The following is a 17,498-nucleotide window of genomic DNA, read 5'->3' on the forward strand; positions in this document are numbered from 1 at the left end:
CCACTAGAAATACAACTGCTTAATGATTCCCCATTTACAATTACATTTTGAGACCTGTCAATTAACCAGTTCTCAATCTACATAATTTGTGTCATGTTGATTTTGTACTGTTCTAGTTTTATTCAAACTGTCATGTGGTACTAAATCAAATGCCTTACCAAAGCCTATGTATATTACATCCACACTATTATCTTTACCAAATGTACTCTCCTTAAAAAAAAAAAGTTTGACAATTTATTTTCCATAAACCCTTGTTAACTGGCATTACTCTCCTTTAATTCTTCATTAATCAAGTCCTGTATCAGAAGTTACATTTTTGTGACCAGGGTCAATATCAGACCGATAGACCTATAATTATCACGGTCATCCCATTTACCTAGTTTTCCTCCAGTCCTCCGGCACTTCCCAAGTATTCCAAGGGTTACTGACCAATCAACATTAATGGTCCAGAACGCTCCTTGGCCAGCTCTTTTAATAAACTCAGAAGCAAGTTATCTGGAACTGCTGATTTAAAGAGGTCTACCTTTAGTAGCTGCTGTTTAACATCCTCCTGAGTTATTACTGGAATGAGAAGTATTTCATTGTGATGTACGCACACATCTGACTCCCCTGCTCCACCCCAAATACAGAACAGAAATATTTAAATGAACACTTCAGCACTACTGACAATTCCACCATTTCCATCTAGTAATGGACCAATTTCATTTATACAGTTCCTGCCTGGATTCATAACTTTTTAGTTTTGTAAATCTGGCCCTTTAAAGACAGCAAAGTATATGTATTACCCGTTTGGATTTTATATTTTTTGGGTTCACACAGACTGAGCAAGTCATGCTCTCTTGATCAATCTGTGATATTTTGTTTTAAAGGGAGATTGAGCCTGTTTCAGCACCACCACCTCAAAGCTACCTGAGCTAAAAATCTCCCCCCTAAAATACAACCAGTAAAACCATTTAGGAAGACTAAAGAAAGGGTTTCTTACTATAAAAGACTATCCAACAAAAGGGAAGTGGAACAAGAGAAGCTGAACGGCTTTCATTTTAATTTCAATTTTTTATAGAACGTAAGAACAGCCATACTGGGTCAGACCAAAGGTCCATCTAGCCCAGTCTTCTGACGCTAGCCAATGCCAGGTGCCCCGGAGGGAATGAACAGAACAGGTAATCAAGTGATCCATCTCCTGTCACCCATTCCCAGCTTCTGACAAACAGAGCCTAGGGACACCAATCCTGCCCATCCTGGCTAACAGCCATTGATGGACCTATCCTCCATGAATTTATCTAGTTCTTTTTTGAACCCTGTTATAGTCTTGGCCTTCACAACATCCTGTGGCAAAGAGTTTCACAGACTGACTGTATTATGTGAAGAAATACTTCCTTTTGTTTTAAATCTGCTGCCTATTAATTTTATTTGGTGACCCCCTACTTCTTGTGTTAGAAGGAGTAAACGCTTCCTTATTTACTTTCTCCACACCAGTCATGATTTTATAGACCTCCATCGTATCCCCCCTTAGTTTATTTTCCAAGCTAAAAAGTTGCAGTCTTATTAATCTCTCTTCATACAAAAGCTGTTCCATACCCCTAATCATTTATGTTGCCCTTTTCTGAACCTTTTCCGATTCCAATATATCACTTTTGAGATGGGGTGACCACATCTGGACGAAGTATTCAAGATGTGGGTGTACCATGGATTGATATGGAGGCAATGTGATATTTTCTATGCTATTATCTATCCCTTTCTTAATGATTCCCAACATTGTTAGCTTTTTTGACTGCCGGTGCACACCGAGTGGATGTTTTCAGAGATCTATCCACAAACACTCAAAGATCTTTCTTGAGTGGTAACAGCTAATTTAGACCTTATTGTTATATTTATTTATATATATTCTGTGAGTTTAGTAAAAATGTAACAAGTTTTAATGTAAGCCAGCAATAACTTGACATGAATAAAACAAGGTTTTAACTAATATCTTGTATGTTGTTGGTCCCAAGACACCTTTTATCAACCTGACAAATTTTTGAAATGTTTACTTTTAGAGATTTGAGGTGATAAAGAAATTTGTTTTTCAAAATGTGTGACTTTTTGACTTGTGTCCCTGGTAGTATTATACTTCCAAACGAAAAAGGTTTCTCTCGATCCAGTTTGTGAGGTGACAGTACCGAAACATTGATGGTCTGAATGATAATTTAAATTAAAATTACAGTCAGGTCCCATTGTAAAGATTAAATGACAGAGAAATTACCAAGTAAGGAGATCTGTTGTACTGACACCAGTAGAATCGAAAGCATGAGTGCAATAGATGACGGACACTTACAATTAACAAACCCACCAAATTCACCACAGCATAATGCAGTTCTGAACTTTCCCCATCAACAGCTGCCATTCATACCTCTGCAAGTTCCTGTTCATTCACACTGGCTGTAATGCTGGCTTTCTTCCCTGAGGCATGTTCACTGTCAGCCCCATTGGCATCTCCTTTAGCATAGCTATGGACAGTAAGAACCCCAGCTTGGCCAAGAGTTCTTCTGGGCAAGAGTTCAGCTGACTCAGAGTCTGAAGTAGAAGAATATGCTGGAGAGCTGGACTGAAGGCTGAAAGCTGAACTCGGCTTAGAAGCAGTGAGGGCTGAGGTGGAACTGACTGAATGAGGAATGGAAAGATCCAGTGCAGCTGCCTCTTGCTCTTCCTCGTCCTCCTCCTCCTCTTCCAGTTTCACATTTTTCAGTTCTTCAAATTTGACTTCTGAAGAATCCACATAATCTGAAACAAAGACAGATTGTTGATGAAGTCAGGGCAGCTTGGAGACTGCCTTGAATTAGGCACCATGAAATGATGGAGAAGACAACCACTAGATAGGAGGCTCCTGGCTGTGCAGAAGAAACGGAATGCACAATCAGGAAACAGTAGCTGATTTGTTCAAACATCCTGTCAGGTAGTTCACACACTGCTTAGCAGGAAGGATCCTACGGTAAGATATGCACGTGCTTTACTGAGCGACTGACCCTTGCCCTTTTCCTCTCTGTCTAGTCACTTGTCTAATGTCATAGAAGCTCTCTGGCCAGGACTGTTGAAGCATCCAATATGTTTCTAGACAGAGGGAAATGATGAAGTGGAAAGACTAGAAAATTCTAGAAGCTGGAAGGGCCAGCCTTTACACAGAAATCTTAAACACTTCCTCTTTCCTTTGAGGCTCCTTGGAAATAAGAAGCTCCAAGGACATTTTCAATCATCCAAGCAGCCACAAGACAGTTGTCTGCACCCTTGTTCTTCCCCTCCCTTCACCCTGCTCATATTGGTCTCCTCCTCCTCCTGTTCTTAACTAGAAGTGCCACCTACATGTTGGGTGCTAACAAAGTCATTTAGGCAAGCAGTGGTCTCCATATGAACCAGCAGTGGAGTCAAAAATGCCACACACCCAGGAGCAGAGGGCAATAAATTGAAAGCCTCCTAAAGAGGGACTCTGGAGAAGGAAACCCCAAGGCACATGAATATTCCAAACACTCTGCTTGTCAAGGTTCAAACAGGCCTTTGTGACACGCTGTCAAACTCAAATGGCCTCTTATTTAAGAGGGGATGACCTGGATTCAGCACTAGTGCCTCTGGTCTGACCTTTAAAACACAAAACTTATCATACTATACAGTAAGATAGAACTTGAGAAGCAATTACCTGAAACTGGGAGTCCATCTTCAGCCTGCTGCACAAGCTCACTAGTGGGTCTGACAGGAGGCTCTGCCAATTCCACCTCATACTGCACAGAGCTCAGCTCCTCCTTAGGAAAGGCTTCACTCTGACTCACCTCTTGGGGCACCTCGAGGCAGACCCTGTGCCTCTTGGTTCCTATGCGATGCTTGGGCAGACTGCAAAAAACAAACCCACAAGTGGTTGATCACACAGAATTACTTAGGTGAAATGTCAGGTCAGTACCCTCAAGAAATGCCTGGTTTGGGTCATATGCCAGATGCCAGGAATTTTAGAAACCAGCACTGGGCAAGCCATTCGCTCTTGGCTATTTCAAAATAGCCTCGTGTAGTACCACTCATCCTTAGGTTCCCTCAGCCCCACAATGTATGATTAAAAGATGCCAGAGTACATTGCCTCCCCTTATGTAAAATTCAAGACCACCAGCTTAGACATCACTGTTAAACTATTCCTTAAGCAACAATGAATAGGAATTGTGTACTATCAGGGCAACTCCAGCATTGATGCTGCTGGAATTTGGCCATGGAGAATGTTTCCACAATCCCAACAAAATGCTTCTTTGTTCTGGTCTCCAACACACAGCACTCCTCCCCAACTTCAGGCTTTGGACAGCAATGACCTAAGTAGGCAAACCATGGTGGACCAAGCTAGTGCTGTTGTATGGCTCCCTGCCATTTCTCCCCTGACAGATACACATCAGCTTGGACCTAACCACTTTAGTGAAGAGCAAATCCTCTTCCTGAGACAGGAACCAGCCCAATCCCAGCTGCTTATGTTCCACTGGAATGTAAAGCATTCCAATGCAGCACGTTACACTGGCTTGTCATTGAACAGGGAAGCATTCACCACTATGTGACATACCTCTTCTTCTCGTCCATGTCTACATCCTCTTTACATGCCTCCCCAGTTTCTATTTCCTCACTGCACTGCTTCCCATTCTTGACTTTCTGGAAGAGCTCCCCCTTGAAGAACTCTGCTGCCTCTGGTGTGGGAAGGGTGTGGTCAATGGCAGTCACATCTTTCCCAGCTTTCCAGAGCTTGTAGCGATCTGGCTGGTATTTCCTCACAAAAACATCCATGGAGATCTTCACCATATCCTTCCGACATGAGCACTGCAGTTACACAGAAGACACTAGGCCAATTACATAAGCATTTTATTTTCCAACCCAATACCACTTTGTTCTTTTGTATCTCAACTGATCCAAAATACCTCCAAGTGGTGAGACTCATACATCTAAAATCTCCCTTGTCAGGATTATCCACCTATTATAACTGGGGAATCAGTGAGGACAAAGATCAAATGGCTTGTACAAGATCACGTAAGGAAGTCAGCATAAATGACAGAACAGAAACAAGGAGAGCGAGCAGGTTGCTAGCCAAAAAGAAAAGCCACACCAGAGTGCATCGACCTATTGGCGGAGTTATCCACATAGTTAAGAGCACCAACCCATTTGCACGTTGTTTGAACTCCTCCCCATTTACAGAAATTTCTGATCTGGGCCCTCTGATCTTTACATTGCAGAAATGAAGCTTAAATAATATCTGCAGCTTAGATGACAATGCAGTTGGGTCCAGGGACAGGTCTTTAGCTTCTAAAGTTCTCTGCTTACTGGCAGCAAGTTGACTCCTCTTGCCCAGAGTTACGCTTCCAGGCCTAGCAAATCTTAATGTGTGTGTCCAGGGTGGGAAAGTAAGGATGGCCTTGCACGGTGGTGAGAGGGAGCGATCATTTGGACTGAACAGGCTCTAGCACTTCATAAATAGACTTTTAGTTGAGTTCTCTGGCAAACAGCAGTCTGTTGCTTGTGGGCTTGTCTACACACAAAAGTTGTATCGCTTTAACTATCCTAGCAGAGGTAGGGCTGTACCACCAGTTATATCGGTATAAAGGTGTTATACCAGTGTAGCCTATTCCCTTAAGGAAAGCAGAATAAGTTATACTAGTATAAGGCACCTTTGTAATGAGATAACTATGTCCCACTAGGGGTTGTGCCAATTTAATTACCTCAGGACAAAAACATCTCTAAGCGAAACAGCTACAGTTGGTACAAAACCTGTTTAGACTTGGCCTAAGACCCTGCCATAACGTGCAACCTTCCAGTACCTGCTCAGTCTTACCCAGCAGTTACAGTCTAATCTCTTATGCTCTAAACCCTTAACATGATCCCATCTGAGATATCCAGAGGAAGAGATCGGTGTTCCATCATTTGCTGCCCAGAGTCTAAATGGGCACCAAACCCCTAGATAAGAGGCTCATTTGACTCTGCTGCCTGTAGTTATAGGAGATAGGAACAATGGTTTGTTCTAGAGGATCAGTCAAAGAACCAGACGTCAAAAATACACCAAAGCAGATTTTTTTTCATATGCAATAAAAAAAGGACAGTAGACCACTTACTAACACAGACTGCTTTCCATATTCAATCCACCGAAGCGTAGCAAAGTTGGTAGATTCAGCACAATTAAACCCATGATTAAAGCCAGCATGATAACCATAAGGGAATGTTATCATGAATTCTCCAGCTTCCTGTGTCACCTAAAAGAAAGGAAGTCCACAAAGACTGTTAACTGGTTCATAAAACAGTTCTCATTCTCCTGGATTTGACATATAAGCTGCCTTTGCTCTCCTCTTATGCAAGAATTTTCACTGTTTCCTTACCATGCTGGAGACACTCACTCAGCAGTAGCTGGTAAATTGCAGTGAAGACAAAATGACTTAGAATGTTTATTTCAAGCTATGCTGGCCAGGCAAGCAAATAGATTCATGCCCTACTCAGGTCCCCTACTGCAGTGCAATGAACTACAGTCCAAAACTCAAGATAGTGCAGTATTAAATATACAGCAGAAAACTGTTGGCAAAACTCAGGTCCTCAGCAATTCACCTGCATAAACAGACGTGGTCAGACACTCCAAGACCACAGAAGATACAGGTTAGAGTGCATGCTTCTAGAAGAATTTACATTTTAAACATTTTCTTTTGCTGATTAGCTTAAAAAAAATCCCTTCCCATCTGCCCTCCTCAGAAATCCCCACCGTCTCTCCAAGCGGACATTCTGGGAACCCTTTGACTGGACTTGCTATACTTAAAAGTATCCCAGGCCTTTTCCCTTCACCTTATCAAATGGGATGCCATATTTCTTCAATATCAATGGAGAGATGAGGGTCATCTTGTGACGGAGAAAAGCTTCACAACTCTGGGCACTTCCTGGAAAGAAGCCTGTTTAAAGAAGGGTATGGAGAGATGTTGAATGCTCTGCTGCTGAAACCAGGAAAGAATAAGTTAATTAATCAGTACTCTACTAGGAAAGTTACTGCCCACACAAAGTAACTCCCCTCTGGCCTAGAATAGGTGTATTCCATTCTGGACTGTACAAACCTGTACTATGTAAGGAAAACATGGTCAGAAATCAGACTGGTGACCTAAGCAGATATAGCTGCAGGCCTTAAAGAGGCCTTCTCTACAATATAGGGGATGGGGTGCAGTTACCTTCCCCAAGTCAACAGAAACCTTTATCAAAAGAGCAAAGACCATCTGCATATTCTTTTCTTGCCTTTTAAGCAAATTCAAGTGACAGCAACAGATGGGTAACTTCTTATTTTGGAAAATTAAGTTTTTAATACATGGCAACCAAGTAGTTTATGTTCAAAATGCAGCCTTTTAAAGAAGTTCTACAAAACCACTACGAACAGAACAGGTGTTGTAATTTTAGTAAGAGTCAAAGAAGACAGCTCATGGGGCTTTAATGATAATCTTGTATTATTAAAACCCATAAGCAACAGCACAGTTGTGCATCAGGCAGAATACAAGATTAACAAGTCTAATTCCATAGTCCAAGCTAAACTAAGGGCAAAAACTTGAAGAATAGTGGAGTGAGTAGTTTTTATAGCCTTAGTTTTAATTTATAAAACATTTTTGTCTTGAGTGTTCCCCTTATAGCAAGAAACACAAAAATAACCTCATATTATCAAGTGACAAGTTATGAAAACAATTGTACCACCACATACAGAACTATGGTCCACACCCACGTGAACACGTAAGCATGTTACAGTCTGACAGAGACCTGAAGCCTATCATAATTATCCCCCTACCCCATGTAAGAGGCAGAATAGAGGATCAGGACAGAGAAGGGTTGAATGATTACCTTTGGCAAGTCGTTCCAGTCGCTTCCCATGCTCTGGAGGGATGGAATACCTGCAGTCACAAGAGCAAACCAGTAAAAAAAAAGGGGACAAGAAAGTTTGGTTCTTTTAAAAAAAATCCATTTACAACTTCAAATATAGAACAGTCAGCAAGATGTAGATTGCCTATTTATCCCACTAACATATATTAGCTCACTCAATTTTCTCTTTTCTCCAAGGATGGACAAGAGAACTACTGGTGAAATGATTGGTTAGGCCAGCGATACAGTATTGATTTGACCCTGTTACATACAGGAAAATTCCATCTATTTCTCTCTCTTCAACAGCCTGGAAGCTCAAACAACTGCTTTCCAGCATGAACAAGTTGGGAAATGCACCTGTTAGTTCAAACTGGCATTTGAGCCTCCTGTTAGTTGCAGACAGATTGCTGGGAGAACATTGTTTGAAACACTGGTCATACAAGGGAGCCCATGAGTCTCCCAGAGGACCTCCCCGTATAGACTATTCTCCCCATTGGAAAAGCCAGTTTCCCACCTGGATTCACACTAAGCAGAGAAAAAGAGCAATGTTTAATTTCACCTCTGCTATAGGTGCCCTTCCTGGCAGATATCTATCACTGAAAAGTATCCAACTTCAATGCTGTCTCTGCACTGCAGAAAATGCCATGCTTGACAAGGGTACCAAACTGCAACCCTAAGGACTCCATTATTTCTAAGGCATTCGGAACCATTCACTCTAAGCACTCTTATCAAGAAGTACTACCCATCTCTCCCGTAGCCTTGTACCGGAAACGCACAGTTCCTCCAGTGTGAGAGGGCTCCCCATTGCGAGGCACTGGAAACTTCCAAATGCAGAAGAAAAGCATTTAGGTCAGGATGACCCGCCACCCTTCTAAATTACAATAATTTAAAATCCCCCTCACTGTTGAGGATTATAATACGCTGACCAGTTTAACTGTCTGTCCATCACGCTTCGCTTTATTTAAATCTTCTCACTACACATTTGCTTAGTTTGATAAAATACTCTTACTACAATTTTTATCAAGCAAGTGTTGCTATTGCATTCTACCTAAAATAATCTAATAATTGGTCATCACTTCCACTAAAATATTAAATCTCTTGTTTGCTTAGGCAAGAGTCTGGGGAGCAGTCTCTGAAGTACTCGAAATCACGGCACGTTTGTGCAGCCAAAGGCATAACAAAAAGGGAGAAGTCTGAACTACATTAGCGAACATAGTACTAGTGTGGAAGGGGTTAAGAAGATAAAAGCACTCCTACAAGCTTTGCACTTTAAGGATTGGGGGTGTCTCTACATATTCCTTTCATGTACTCTACACTTTCTATTTCCCCCCCCCAAAAACCGTTTCCAACCCTTCTAACCACAGTAATTAATTGCCCCAGACTGAAACAATAGCACTAAGCAGCTAGAATTTCCACCATTCATTGGTTCACCTAACAGCCAATTGCAATCAAGTTCTAAGGTGCAACACAATTAACTCCTTCCATTGATGACCTTAAAAATACCTAGGTGAGAGGCTTTTCTCATAGGACTAGTATAATTTAGCTCAACAGTTCTCATCCTTTTGTTCCCACACTACTGGTGCTACGTGTCTCTCCACACTAGGTGCACCGAGATACAAGCAAGAGGGACAGAGTCTCACACGCATGCCCAGCTCTGGCCCCCGATCCAGGTGTGGGGTGGGCAGGCTCCTCCTGGCAGGATCCAAGTGCAGAGGGGCTTACTGGGGGGGGGGGGGGGGGGGGAGGGAGGAGATCCGGTGTGGGGTAAGAGGATTCTGTTGGGGCAATCTGGATGCACAGGGGCTCGGTGAGCAGTCTCGGGAATCTGGATGCACAGGGGCTCATGTTGGGGGGGGGGGGGGTGCAGGGGAATGGGACTCTGTAGGGGGGTCCAGGTGAAGGTGGTTGGGACTTGGCTGGGTGAGTCTGGGTGGTGGGGGAGTGGGGCTCGGTGGGATAGGAGTCTGGGTGCAGCTGGGTTGGGGTTCAGTAGGATGGGGAGTTCAAGCACAGGGGGCTTAGCAGGGGTCTGGATGCAAGGGAGGGGTGGGGCTCCATGGGGAGTCTGGGTGCAGGAGGGCTCCAGATGCAAGGGGTGAGGCTCAGTGAGGGGGGTCTGGGGATGGGTCGTCTGGATGCATGGGGGTTGGGCAGCCAGGGGAGTTCCCTGTATAGTGACCCCTCCCTCCGTGACTGAGGAGGGATAGCAGCAGGAAGCGGGAGGATACAAAGCTTCTTGCAGCTGTGGGAAGTTTCTGGGGGTGGGTGTGGCCCAGCCCTGGCTACTCCTTGCAGCTCATCCTCCCCTGTCCCCACCCAAGCCGGAATTAGAGCTGAGCCTGGCGCAGGGTACGAGCCACTGAATCACAGAATCATAGAATATCAGGGTTGGAAGGGACCTCAGGAGGTCATCTAGTCCAAACCCCCTGCTCAAAGCAGGACCAATCCCCAATTTTTGCCCTGATCCCTAAATGGCCCCCTCAAGGATTGAACTCACAACCCTGGGTTTAGCAGGCCAATGCTCAAACTACTGAGCTGGCCAGGGTGTCCGAAGCCCTGTACCCCCTGGGGGTGATTTACCGCTCCACCTGTGCTACCGGGGAGGGATACATGATCACTCTTGCAGCTTCCCTTGGCTTCCCTGCCAGAAGTAATCTTTCTGCGGGGAAGCAAAAATAAATAAATCTGTGGGGGATATGAATTATGCGCACATGCAGTGGCACAGAACTCCCGGGGAGCAAAGGAGCAGTAGCCTGAGGAGATGGAGTTAAAAAAAAACAACACACTATTTTCCTAGTAATCGCTATCCCTTGTTTGCCCATCTGTCCCTCCCCATTTATCGAGGGACTCCAATAGTTTATGGTATTCTCTCTCTAGTGAATCTTGGAGGCTACTCCAGCAAACCTTACCATGACTTGGGTTCTCCAAAGTGCAAGTAATTAATACTATAGAGGTCCATGTCCTCAGTATGCCAGGCAAAGGAGGTTTTCCACATGCCGAAGTAGAGGTAAGGAGTATTCACTCCCTCGATGGTTATGCCACTTTCATTCTCCACTACGTCCAGGATTGTGTTCAACTTGCCAATATTCCACTCATGTACATGCTGCAAAACACGGAGCTCAGATTAAGCAAGAAAAGCAACATGTTAGCAAGACATCAGTTATATAACACTCACCCCTACATCACTCTGTACTTTGGGTCACAGAGATTTGTTTTTCAATTTTGCTGAGCAATCTGAAGTCTTCATCTGCTCATGACTCCCCTCCCCCCACCTTTTAAATACAAGTCTCATTTTCTATTAGCCTGTATTTAACTGCTACTAATCACACCCCTCATTAACATCTCAGCATAAAGGCCGAAATCAGAGAGGGACGTCCGTGACATGAGTCTGAAATCCCCTAGCCTCTAGAGCAGGGGTGGGCAAACTTTTTGGCCCAAGGGCCACATCTGGGTGGGGAAACTGCATGCAGGGCCATGAATGTAGGGCTGAGGCAGGTGGTTGGGGTGCAGGCTCCAGCAGCTCCGGGGTGGCAGTGGAGCGCAGTGGGGCTCAGGCAGGCTGCCTGCCTGCCTGCCCTGGCCCTGTGCCGCTCCCAGAAGCTGCTGGCACCACATCCCTGTGGCCCCCCCCCGGGGGGAGGAGAGGGAAGCAGCAGCAGAGGGGAGAGGCAGGGGGCTGCGCGTGCTGCCCTCACCTGCAGTTACCTCCCCCGAAGCTTCCATTGGCAGCGGTTCCCCGTTCCCGGCCAATGGGAGCTTCGGGGGAGGTAGCCGCAGAGGAGAGCGGCGCACTGAGCCCTCTGCCCCTGCCACCCTCTCCCCAAGGGCCTTAGGGACGTGGTGCCGGCCGCTTCCGGGAGCAGCACGGGGCCCACGGTGCCGGCAATCCCGCTGGCCGGATCCAAAGCCCTGATGGGCCAGATCCGGCCCACGGTCCATAGTTTGCTCACCCCTGCTCTAGAGACAAACACTTCAGGGTGAGCCACACAGATGGGCAGCACAGGCGTAGAAAGCATGCACCACCACCCACTACACTGGTCCTGTCCAATGGGAAGAGGACTTCAGCATCCAGAACTGTCATGTTTTTCTTCCTACCACTGTGTTTCCTTCCAAACCTCCTGTTAAAAGATTGGAATAGACCCCTACAAATTTTTGAATGGAGGTGCGCACCTCTTTGGAAATCTCAGACAGAGGTCCACAGACCACAGTTTGAAAACTACTGTTCTAGTCTAACAAACTCTTACCGGCAAAACGTTGCCGCATGATTATGCGCTCAGTTCTGATGGTTATCAGCATGTCACAGCTATCAGGGTGAGTCACACCACAATTAAGTTATCAAACTACAAAGTCCCCCACGGAATTGTGTACAGCAGCAGGATACACAGGCGATACGTGTTCCCTGCTAGTCTTCATTTCAGGCTCCTTTGTATTCGTAAGTACATTAGCACCATTAAGTCAGCTTTGTGCCTTACCTATATTTATATTTTTAATTAATTTTGGCTCCCAGGAGTTTCCAACTGTATTACAATAAAGCACTAATGAATGGATACACATAAATACTCTCAGTGTCTTCTAGTCAGCCTCAATAATTTTGATTTAGTTACAAATATGTTAGAGGTACAACTGATGCATCTCCCACGTAATATATTTCAGAAGACAGAAGTCTGCTATGAACTCCATTAAACACTTCTGAAACTTTGCAAAGCTGAATTCCAGGGCAGAGAGTTTACATGATAAACCCTATCAAGATTCACAAGGATGATTATGCCACTAGAAGACAAAGTATTTTCCTTCACCTTCTCATAGAGCGTGCCATTAACATCAGCACCATAGATGGGGGCATTGAAAGTGAGGTTCTTCCAGTATTTCCGCTCAAGGTCCTCAAAGTCGGTATATCGGGGTGTGCAGTACCTTAAAAAAAAAAAAGAGCTGTTTCATCAACTCATTTAAGCAATAAAAATTTTGCAATTCAATACACTAGAGTTTAGAGCAACAGCCCAGAATTAAGAAAGCAGCCAGAAGGTTATATTCAAAAAGTTAATGAAAGAATAAAGAGGCACATTTAGCGTATCTGAGTAGCTAGGGCACTGGACTGGGAGCCAGGGGACCCAGGCTCTATTTTCCGCTCTGCCATAACCTGTTGTGTGACAGTGGGCAGGTCACTTCACTTCTCACCCGCTTTTTGTACAGTGTCTGGCAAAATGAGACCCCTACCTTAGTTGGGATCCGTAGGTACTACTGAAATACTAATCCCCAGCATAACTCCCCCAGCAAGTTACAAGTTTGCAAAGCATACAGTTTATCCTTTACTGTTTAAACGAACAACCCACACTGAACAAAATGGAATAATGAGCATTTAATTAGTTTCTTCTTTAATCCTCAAGCCACATCTTGTCGAGGAAATAATATCTTTTTAAGAAGTTAATTTACTAACAATTACATTTATTTCATAAAGTAGCATGTAAGTCTAGTTTACATTTCAATTTCTCTCAGCTAGAACAATGGAAACTAATGAAAATTTCACTTTCTGGATCTCAGAAACTAGCGTAGTAATGCAACTTTTGGGGTTTCAAACACAGCAATAAAATAGCTAAAACTCAGTTTTATGAGTGACTATAAAAATAACATTGTTGGGTTCCAAATTTGTGGTCTTTCAATACCTCAAGGTCAAGGGTGCTCAGTTAATCATGAAAAACCATTTGTTTCTAATTTCCAGCCCTGTAAACTACTTGTAATTTCAGTTGTTAGGTTCGGTGAGCAAGTGCTGGGTGATGTTGGTATCGTATTAGATGATCTGGTGCTCTCTTCTGGTCTTAAACTATGTAGCGCCTGCGGGTCAATTTCCATCCTTTCCTTCTTGTACAACAGTTTAAAAAAAAAAAACAAAAACAAACAAAAAAACCCCCAGAACACCAAAAAATGCCACCACAGCTAAACAGAGTAAAACAGGCAGTTATAGGCAAAAAAGCATCCTTTAAAAACTGGAAATCAAATCCTACTGAAGAAAAGTAGAAAGGAGCATAAGCTATGGAATAGAATTGGGCAGGTCAAAAAAGAATTTGACGAGCAACTAGCAAAAAAGGGTTAAAAAAAACTATACATTCATGGAGGATAGTTCCATCAATGGCTATTAGCTAGGATGGGCAGGGTTGGTGTCCCTAGCCTCTGTCTGCCAGAAGTTGAGAATGGGCGACACGGAAATGGATCACACATGGGAATGGATCACCTGATGATGACCTGTTCTGTTCATTCCCTCTGAAGCACCTGGCATTGGCCACTGTCAGAAGACAGGATACTGGGCTAGATGGACCTTTGGGCTGATCCAGTATGGCCGTTCTTATGTTAAAAGACACAACAACTAACAGCAAAACACAAAAAGTATTAAGTGCATCAGAAGCAGGAAGCCTGCCAAACCATCACTGAGGCCATTGGACAATCAAGGTGCTACAGCAGCACTCAAGACAGACAAGGCAGTTGAAGAGAAACTACATGAATTCTCTGCATTAATTTCACGGCACAGGATGTGAAGGAGATGCCCACACCTGAGCCATTCTTTTTAGGTGTCAACTCTGAGGAACTGTCCTAGATTGAGATGTCAGCAGAGAAGGTTTTGGAACAAACTGATAAATTAAACAGTAATAGGTCACCAGGACCAGATGACATTCACCAAAGAGTTCTGAAGGAACTCATATGAAATTGCAGAACTATTTACTGTGGTATGTAACCTATTACTTAAATCAGCTTCTGTACCAGATGACTGGCAGAGACCTAATGTAATGTCAATTTTTTTAAAAGGGTCCAGAGGAGATCCTGGCAGTTACAGGCTACTAAATCTAACTTCAGTACCAGGCAAATTGGTAGAAATTATAACAAAGAACAGAATTATCAGACACATAGATGAACGCAATATGTCAGGGAAGAGTCAACACAAATTTTGTAGAGGCAAATCATGCCTCACCAGTCTATTAGAATTATCTGGGGGGGGGGGGGGAGGGAAGCAACAAACATGTGGACAAGGGTGATCTAGTAGGTATAATACAGTTGGACTTTCAGAAAGCCTTTGACAAGGTCTCACTTCAAAGGTTCATAAGCAAACTCAACAATCATGGGATAAGAGGGAAGGCCCTTTCATGGATCAGTAACTGGATAAAAGACAGGAAACAAAGGGCAGGAATAAATGGTCAGTTTTCAGAATGGAGAGGTAAATAGCAGGGTCCCCCAAGGATCTGTACTGGGACCAGTGCTGTTCAACATATTCATAAATGACCTGGAAAAGGGAGCAAACAAACAATCAGGTGGCAAAGTTTGCAGCCAACACAGAAATCAGTCAGGATAGTTAAGTTGAAAGCAGACTGCAGAGTGTTACCAAGGGATTTCACAAATCTGGGCAACAAGATGGCAGATGAAATTCAAAGTTGATAAAGGCAAAGTAATGCACATGGGAAAACATAATCCTAACTATACATACAGGACTAACAGAAGTAAAGTGTAGCAGAACAGATCTGTTAATTAATATACCATTTTTGCATTGTCATTTTAAAGAAAATTTTGTTATCGCTAAAATGTTCTTTAACAGTTAACCAGCTAAATACCTCTACCCAAGAGAATCCATTTAACTATACACTAAATAGAGAAAAAGCTTGTGTGATGGTAACTGATGCATAAGCCCCACAGATGTTAAACTGCAGGCACAAACACTCTTACTTGTCACTATTTGCAATTCTTCTAAATTCCCGGACAGTCATAGCCTTCTTCTGGATGTTGTACTGTGTGAAGAGGCCAGACTGTCCAGTCACCACCTGCTGAATTGGAGCTGGGATGACCAGTTCATCAATATCATCGTAGCATGTTCGCGGTTTCCATTCCTTTGGGGGAATTACCTGATGGTTCACAGAATAAAAGGCAAAGATCAGAAAACATAGCAATTCAACCTATGAGCTAAGTTCCCTTTAAGCTGCATGGCCCCACAGCTGCCTATTAAGCCCTGTGCAAGGGCTCAGGGTTGCAGCAGGGAGAGGCATCCCTCCCCACCGTGGACCTGCCCCAGATTTGCCGTGGCCAGCCAGGGAGGAGCCCCTCCCTCAGCCCGGCCCAGCCCAGCCCAGCTGGAGCCGCCACAGCCAGGGAAAGGCACCTCTCCCCCAGCCCTGAGCTGCTGTGGCTAGAGAGGGCTGGGGTGAGTCCTCTCTCCCCACTGCAGCCCTGGGGCAGCCTGCACCCCAAACCCCTCATCCCCCGGCCCCACCCCAGAGCCCACACTCCCCAACCCTCTGCCCTAGCCCTGAGCCCCCTCTTGTACCCTTCATCCCCAGCCCCACCCAGAAGCCTTGACTTTTAGCTGGGGACCTCACCCCCTGCACCCAACCCTCTGCCCCAGCCCTAAGTCCCCTCCCACACCCCAAACCTCTCATCCCTGGCCCCACCCCAGAGACCACACCCCCATCCAAAGCCCTCATCCCCCCACACCCCAAGCCTCTGCCCCAGCCCCGAGTCCCCCACAAACTCCAAACCCCTCGGCCCCCCCCACCGCATTAATTCGGTTATCTGCACCAGTATGAAGGTGATGTGTCACACATCACTTCCACAGCGGTGCACATACCAAAATTCGTTCTGCACATGGATGTAACGAATTAGAGGGAACACCGCCTAGGAGAGAAGCTTTATCTGGAGGACAAGGACTATCCAGTCAGCCACGTTCAGTAAGGAACGAAGGCAGCAGGAGCAGAACGATGTCAAACTTCTTAGGATTGCTTTTAATCGTGGTTTGTGAGCAAGAACGAGAAGGTCAGTTCGTCAAACGCCACGACCCTCCGGCAATCAGCGCGGATGCCGGCGTGCCCACCCCAGGACCCTAGAGAGACGAGGTGGGGGAGGCCGCATCTCCTACCGGACCCGCTTCTGCGGGCGAGAGGCGGGCTGGGGACGCCCCCGGCGCGAGGGAGAGCAGCGGGAGCGCCCTGCGCCAGCGCGGGGGCTCGTCTCTCGCCCGCAGAAGCGGGTCCAGCGGAAGCTGCGGCCCCCCCGCCCCGCCGCTGGCCGCGGCCGCTCCCCCAGCGCCGGTCGGCAGCGCAGCCCGCGGCCCCCGCAACGCGGCCGGCGGGTTTCGGGGCCGGCGGGAGCCGCGCGCGGGCCTGGCCGGTCTCGCGGCTCCTTGACCCGCCCGCAGCCGGCGGGGGAGGCCGGGGCGCGACCCCCCCCGCCCCCAGGGTTAGCGGGGCCGCTTTACACCCCCGCGAGGGGGCAGCGTCCCCGCACCCGGCCCCGGGCCCCGCACCCACCTTGGCGAGCCCGGCCCGGTGGGCGCCGCGGGCCTCGATGTAGGCGACGTAGCGGCCGAAGTCGCGGAACTGCGCGGCGGTGGGGCGGAAGGTCAGGATGCGGGCGCCGGGGTTCAGGCTCTCCAGCTCGGCGGCCATGGTCCGGCCCGCGCGGGCCCCGCGCCCCCTGGGCGGAGAGCTGAAGCCAGTGAGCCCGCGACGGCAGCCGAGCCCCGCGAGCCCGCCCCGCGCCCCGCCCCGCCCGCGGCTTCGCTTCCGGGGCCCGGCGCCTCAGGGGCGAGACGGGCCGGGCGGAGCCGGAGGAGACCGGGACCGGCGGCCCCCGCGCGCGCCCCGCGGCCTCACCTCAGTCGGCGCTCGCGG

At 46.3% G+C, this 17,498-nt stretch overlaps 1 protein-coding gene across 2 annotated transcripts in view; it reads right to left on the bottom strand.

The window, feature by feature from the left end:
- Window positions 1-17,498, bottom strand: part of KDM4A (lysine demethylase 4A) — a 39,330-nt gene extending 21,832 nt beyond the window's left edge. The window contains exons 1-10 of one of the 2 annotated variants that reach the window (XM_074961918.1): window positions 17,136-17,291; window positions 15,562-15,737; window positions 12,654-12,768; window positions 10,767-10,960; window positions 7,840-7,889; window positions 6,811-6,914; window positions 6,096-6,233; window positions 4,562-4,812; window positions 3,668-3,858; window positions 2,390-2,760 (exon numbers count right to left, since the gene is read on the bottom strand). In XM_074961918.1, the coding sequence (XP_074818019.1) occupies window positions 2,390-2,760; window positions 3,668-3,858; window positions 4,562-4,812; window positions 6,096-6,233; window positions 6,811-6,914; window positions 7,840-7,889; window positions 10,767-10,960; window positions 12,654-12,768; window positions 15,562-15,737; window positions 17,136-17,273 (1,728 nt within the window). In that variant the 5' untranslated portion in view covers window positions 17,274-17,291. Of the gene's footprint in view, window positions 1-2,389; window positions 2,761-3,667; window positions 3,859-4,561; window positions 4,813-6,095; window positions 6,234-6,810; window positions 6,915-7,839; window positions 7,890-10,766; window positions 10,961-12,653; window positions 12,769-15,561; window positions 15,738-17,135; window positions 17,292-17,480 lie in introns of those variants that run through there. The other variant, XM_074961919.1, reaches the window with a different exon arrangement.

The sequence above is a fragment of the Natator depressus genome, chromosome 8 (assembly GCF_965152275.1).
Source record: "Natator depressus isolate rNatDep1 chromosome 8, rNatDep2.hap1, whole genome shotgun sequence".
NCBI classification, from domain to species: Eukaryota; Metazoa; Chordata; order Testudines; family Cheloniidae; genus Natator; species Natator depressus.